Here is a 6,224-nt window from a genome sequence, read left to right as displayed (position 1 = left end):
CGCTGAACGCTTCGGGGGCGCTGGCGGGCGAGGCGGCGGCGGCGGGCGGGGCGCGCGGCTTCTCGGCAGCCTGGACCGCGGTGCTGGCCGCGCTCATGGCGCTGCTCATCGTGGCCACGGTGCTGGGCAACGCGCTGGTCATGCTCGCCTTCGTGGCCGACTCGAGCCTCCGCACTCAGAACAACTTCTTCCTGCTCAACCTCGCCATCTCCGACTTCCTCGTGGGTAAATCCCCAGCCCCCGGCCGCCGTGGGACCCAGGGGCGCCCAGCGTGGCCGGGCCAGCGGGGACTGGAGCACGGACCTGGGTGGCTCCCGCAGGCACACGCCCCACCAGGGGACCCGGCCTGGGAAGGGGGCGTCCGGAGCCCATGGTGTGGGGGGCACAGGCGAAGTTCCTTGCCACTCAGGCCTCGGGACAAGGGCTGGAGAGAGATGTCCCCGGGAAGGGACACAGGCACTGGGCGAGGCGCAAGGCGCAAAGGCAGCGGGTGCAGCCCTGGTTCCTGCGCTATAGCCAAACAAAGGCTGCTGCGGACTTAGGACGCGCGGAGGGCGCAGTGGGGCGGTTTAGAGAAGATCTGGGGGAGGGGACATGGAAGGGGATTTTAGAGCTGTGTTGGGGAGGGGACCGTGGGGAAGGTGGGGTTGGGGAGACGCTGGAAGGAGCGCGCTCTCACGTGTCCAGGCTCTGCTGCCGGCTGGGGGGGCGGGGCACGCGGAGGGGGCTGGAGTGCCAGACACCTGTTGGGGCTGCGAGGTGCGTCTCCCAGACTCTCCAAGCCTGCTTGGCAGTAGTAGTAGCGGCTGGCGGCTGCAACCAAGTGCCCTTTCAGCCGGGGGAAAGGCTTTCTTGTTGTCTAAGCTGAGAGGGAGGGCTGTCCAACGCCAGGGTAGGGGCTGGAGTCCAGCGGGGGGAGGGGAGAAGGAAATTGTCTTCCTTCCTCCTTTGAGGACTGGGAGGGCTGGACAGAAATCCAGGGAGTCCGACTCCAGGCTCTTGGGGTCTTGTGGTGGCCAGAGTTCCCCATACCTGGATCGTCTCTCCTGCTCCCAGGCCCAGGGGACACCGGTGGTGCTGGGAGCTATGTGGGGGTGAAGGCTGGTGGCAGGGCAGAGTTTGTGGCTGACACCAGGTGAAGGGGGCGGTAAGATGAGGATGGCTGGTCCCAGAAAAGCAGCCTAGGTTCCGCGGTGTCTGTGCTTAGGTCGGTCTGCCCCCCGTCCCCTGGCTGCATGGTCCCACTGTGGCCCTACTCCCCACAGGCGCCTTCTGCATCCCATTGTATCCGCACAGGTGCCTTCTGCATCCCACTGTATGTGCCCTATGTGTTGACGGGCCGCTGGACCTTCGGTCGGGGCCTCTGCAAGCTGTGGCTGGTGGTGGACTACCTGCTGTGCACCTCCTCCGCCTTCAACATCGTGCTCATCAGCTACGACCGCTTCCTGTCGGTCACCCGAGCCGTGAGTCCCGGGCTGCGGAGCCCCTGCTCACTCCTGCAGGGACAGTCGGGACGCCCATGGGAGGCATCGGGGTGGGGACGGCCGCTTCTGAGTTGTGGGCAGAAGTGGGCTTGGTCCCACTGATTTTGCTGCTGACACATGGGCCACTCGATGGCCAGCTGCCCACTCTGGGCCATGGATGCAGCCAGACTGTCCTGGCCCAGGCAGGAGGCAGGGAATCTGGATGCAGATGTTCCTGAAGGCAGGGCTGTCACTGCAGCCCCCGCCCTGGGGCAGGTCCGCAGTCCCCAGAGTTAAGGGAGGACCTGGGGCCAGAGGCCCTGGGTGACCACAGTCTCCAGAGTTAAGGGAGGATCTGGGGCCAGAGACCCTGGGTGACATCCCTCACACATGCGTGTGCAAGCGTGCACACACACACAGGCCCTGGGAAGGCAGGCGGCAGATCCTGACTCCACAGATTTCCCTTTGTGGGAGCGGCCACCTGGGTCAGGGACTCTGCCCCACCCGGGCTCCTGCCTCAGGGCCATGCAGCCCATGGAGCCGCTGCTGAAGTCACTCCTTCCCCTTCTCATCTCCTTGGCAGCTCACCTCCACAGGGCTTTATGGGGGCCTCTGCAGGACTGAGGGCAGGCTGTTTCGTTCTAGCCTAGAAAGGCCAAGAGACAGGGTGCAAAGAGCATGGGTTTGGGGTCCTCTTGAGCCTATCCCCCTGTGGTCTCTCCCTCTTTTCCTGGAGCCACCAGGCATGGGGCACAAGGAGAACTGCCATGAAGGGTAAAGCGACCAAGCAGAGAGCCTGGCATGGGGGTGCTCTGCCCACCTCTCATTAGCAATAGCTGTGAACATTGCTCCCGCTCTCACCAGGGTAAACGCCATCAGGCTTGTGGGGGAGGTTGGCAGGGGCTCTCAGGTCCTCCTCCTCCAGCTGTCCTACCTGGGACCCCTCAGTGGGATCCCTTGGCCCTCCCGCCCCCTGCCCCCACCAGCTGATTGCTCTCTGCCCTGGGGACGGCCCTGCCCTCCCTCCCTGTTCTTCCCCAGAGGCCCTGATGTCGCTCTGGGATGCTTTGTTCTGTGGCGGGGCGGGGGATGTCTCCCAGCAGTGGGCCAGCTTGTGGCTTCATTCCTGCACTTCCAGCTCCCGGGGTGAAAGCACCTGCGCGGGAGTGGGGCTGGACCTCCCACCCCAACCTCTGGAGATGGCTCAGGCCTTTGCAGGATCAGGATGCATCATGTCAGAAACAGCTGTGTGCGCGTGTGGTCTGGGGCCTATGCTGAGTCTGGTCCCAGGGGTGCAGGGGCAAGGACAGGACCCCCAGGGAGCTCACAGCTGGTAGGGGGGTGGTTTTGGGTTGGTCCCAGGGAGCTTCTGAGACTCTCACTGAGTGTGGCAGGGCACTAGCCAGGGACCCCAGTGGGGAAGGTTAGGGGAAGGGAGGGGAAAGAGGGAGGGAGGGAGGACAGGAGGGGAAGGGAGGAGCATCCTGCTGAGGGAATGGCCCACACAGGGTCCCACAGGCTGCAGGGGCACACCCAGTCCAATATTCCTTCCGCCCCGCCCCTGACCAGCCTGCCTGTCTGTAGGTCTCATACCGGGCCCAGCAGGGCAACACGCGGCGAGCGGTGCGGAAGATGCTGCTGGTGTGGGTGCTGGCCTTCCTGCTGTACGGGCCGGCCATCCTGAGCTGGGAGTACCTGTCCGGGGGCAGCTCCATCCCCGAGGGCCACTGCTACGCTGAGTTCTTCTACAACTGGTACTTCCTCATCACGGCCTCCACCCTGGAGTTCTTCACGCCCTTCCTCAGCGTCACCTTCTTTAATCTCAGCATCTACCTGAACATCCAGAGGCGCACCCGCCTCCGGCTGGATGGGGCTCGAGAGGCAGGTGGCCCCGAGCCCCCGCCTGAGGCCCAGCCCTCGCCACCCCCACCGCCTGGCTGCTGGGGCTGCTGGCAGAAGGGGCACGGGGAGGCCATGCCGCTGCATCGGTACGGGGTGGGTGAGGCGGCCGCGGGCGCTGAGGCTGGGGAGGCAGCCCTCGGGGGTGGCGGTGGGGGCGGCTCCGCAGCCTCACCCACCTCCAGCTCTGGCAGCTCCTCGAGGGGCACTGAGAGGCCGCGCTCACTCAAGAGGGGCTCCAAGCCGTCGGCATCCTCGGCCTCACTGGAGAAGCGCATGAAGATGGTGTCCCAGAGCTTCACCCAGCGCTTCCGGCTGTCTCGAGACAGGAAAGTGGCCAAGTCGCTGGCCGTCATCGTGAGCATCTTTGGGCTCTGCTGGGCCCCGTACACGCTGCTGATGATCATCCGGGCCGCCTGCCACGGCCACTGCGTCCCTGACTACTGGTACGAAACATCCTTCTGGCTCCTGTGGGCCAACTCGGCAGTCAACCCTGTCCTCTACCCGCTGTGCCATCACAGCTTCCGCCGAGCCTTCACCAAGCTGCTCTGCCCCCAGAAGCTCAAAATCCAGCCCCACAGCTCCCTGGAGCAGTGCTGGAAGTGAGCGGTCTGCCAGAGCCTCCCTCAGCCACGCCCCTCTCAGCCCAGGTCTCCTGGGCAGCTGGCCCCGCTGCCCCCCACCTGGCTCGTTCCCCCAGGGGTGAGCCCCGCCGTGTCTGTGGCCCTCTCTTAATGCCACGGCAGCCTCTCTTAGGCCACCCGCCCCGCTATGGAGGCACCTTCCTGGATTGGCCAGAGGGCCCCTCACTGGCTGGACTGGAGGCTGGGTGGCCGGCCCTGCCCCCAACACTCTGGCTCCACCGGGAGGGACAGTCTGGAGGTCTCAGACATGCTGCCCACCCCCCGCCGGTGTCCACCCTTCACAGTTACTGGTGTTCTTCCCAAAGCAAGCGCCTGGGTGTGCTCCAGGCCTCCTGCCCTAGCAGTTTGCTCTGCACATGCACACCCCTGCACACCCCTGCACACCCCTGCACACCCCTGCACACTGTCCCTCTCCCCGGACAAGCCCAGGACACTGCCTTTGCTGCCTTCTGTCTCCTGCATAAGCCTGGGGCCTGGCCCTTTCACCTGCCTTCCCACCAACTCTCTCTGCCCCCAAAAGTGTCAAGGGGCTCTAGGAACCTCGAAGCTGTTCTCTGCTTTTCCATTCTGGGTGTTTTCAGAAAGATGAAGAAGAAAACATGTCTGTGAACTTGATGTTCCTGGGATGTTTAATCAAGAGAGACAAAATTGCTGAGGAGCTCAGGGCTGGATTGGCAGGTGTGGGCTCCCACGCCCTCCTCCCTCTGCTAAGGCTTCCGGCTGAGCTGTGCCAGCTGCTTCTGCCCACCCCGCCTTTGGGCTCATGCTGGCCCTGGCGGCCAAGCCTGCCCTGGCCACTCTGTTTGCTCGGCCAGGACCTCTGGGGGTTGTTGGGAGGAGGGGGCCTGGCCGGGCCTGAGGGTCCCAAGGCATGCAGGGGTGGTCCAGAGGAGGTGCCCAGGCAGGGGCCGCTTCGCCATGTCCTGTGCACCCGTGCCACGCGCTCTGCATGCTCCTCTGCCTGTGCCTGCTGCGCTGCCCTGCAAACTGTGAGGTCACAATAAAGTGTATTTTTTTATTGGTGCTGATTCCTGAGGACTTTGTGGGGTGATCAGAGCCTTCGTGCTTTGAGGAGAGACTCCAGGGAGATAAGAAACCACTGAGAGACATGCGTGAGGCTGAGGTCTCTGTGTTTTCTTCTAAGTGTGGGGGGCTGCAGTGGTGATGAAAGACCAGCCTGCTACACCAGGGTATAATCCCAACAAGGACTTCATATGCCCTACTGCCAGACCCCTGCACTTCTCAAGACCTGGCTGGCGGGTGAGGAGATGCACCCCACGCCCTGCTCAGGAGGGGCCTGCTCTGGTGCTGAACACACAGACATGCAGCCCCTGCCCTGTGCAGCCTTCCTGCCCCCAGGACAGGTGCCTCATCTTTCTTGGTCAGGAGCAGGGTTGCACCCCAGCAAGACTCGGAGCCCAGGGAGGATCATGGCCATGCCCAACGTGTGCAGGGGCTGGGTGGCAGAGGGACTGCAGTGACCAGAGGGGAGGGTCTGGGCCTGCCCACTGGAGCTAGGCTGGAGGGGTTGCTAGAAGGGATAAGCCCCAGAGCGGAGGCATCTTTGGGAGAGGAGCTGTCCTGGGCAAAGGCCTGGAGGTGGTACTGAAGGTGCAGGATGGGGACACTTGGGGGAAGACGGAGGGAGGGAATGTGGTGCCCTCGGCTGCGGCTTGTGAGCCTCGTGAGCCTCAATCCCGAAGGCAGCTGCACCTGCTCCACGGGCCCCAGGAGAGGGAGGCAGACACCGGACCACACCAGGTACTCAGAGGCCACTTGGAAACCAGAAAAGCCCAACCTAGGTGAGATGCAAACTGGGTGGGCCAGGTACCACCTTCCCCAACATCCCCTCCCCCAGCTCCAGCCTCGAGGGCCCTGACATCTCTGAGCCCACTGTATTTCCAATAGTGCAGCCTTGCTGGGCACGCTTCCACTCACATTGTTCCTTCCTACCTCAGGGAGAGAATCTTGCCATTTTCTGGCTACTCTCACAGCCAGTGCTGGGGGTGGGGTGGGGGGTCCACCTGGGCAGGGAGACCTGCATCTCCCCCTCAAAGCACTGCTTCCCAGCCACTCCAGTTCTCAGTACTGCAGAGGGGAAACTAACAGCAAAATGCCTCACCTCCAGACTTTTTCTCACGCCCCGAAGCTGGAAGCAGACCTGCACTTTTGTTTTCCAAACTCCCTGGAAACTTCCCCCAGAATCTGAACCTCCACA

General features: G+C 63.6%; 1 protein-coding gene across 3 annotated transcripts; it reads left to right on the top strand.

Annotated features, from left to right (window-relative positions):
* Window positions 1-6: 6 nt before the first annotated feature.
* HRH3 (histamine receptor H3) lies at window positions 7-6,210 on the top strand. 3 transcript variants are annotated; one of them, XM_017881180.1, is made up of 4 exons: window positions 7-225; window positions 1,297-1,463; window positions 3,048-3,451; window positions 3,557-6,210. In XM_017881180.1, the coding sequence occupies exons 1-4, from the start codon at window positions 96-98 to the stop codon at window positions 3,966-3,968; spliced, it is 1,113 nt and encodes a 370-aa protein (XP_017736669.1). In that variant the 5' UTR covers window positions 7-95; the 3' UTR covers window positions 3,969-6,210. The 3 variants fall into 3 exon arrangements, with proteins under 3 accessions (XP_017736669.1, XP_017736670.1, XP_017736668.1); XM_017881181.1 differs by having other exon boundaries at window positions 3,048-3,808; window positions 4,588-6,210; XM_017881179.1 differs by lacking the exon at window positions 7-225 and having other exon boundaries at window positions 878-1,463; window positions 3,048-6,210.
* Window positions 6,211-6,224: the final 14 nt, after the last annotated feature.

The sequence above is a fragment of the Rhinopithecus bieti genome, unplaced genomic scaffold (genome assembly GCF_001698545.2).
Source record: "Rhinopithecus bieti isolate Rb0 unplaced genomic scaffold, ASM169854v2 scaffold_12573, whole genome shotgun sequence".
Classification (NCBI taxonomy): domain Eukaryota; kingdom Metazoa; phylum Chordata; class Mammalia; order Primates; family Cercopithecidae; genus Rhinopithecus; species Rhinopithecus bieti.
This window is presented reverse-complemented; position numbering and strand designations above follow the sequence as displayed.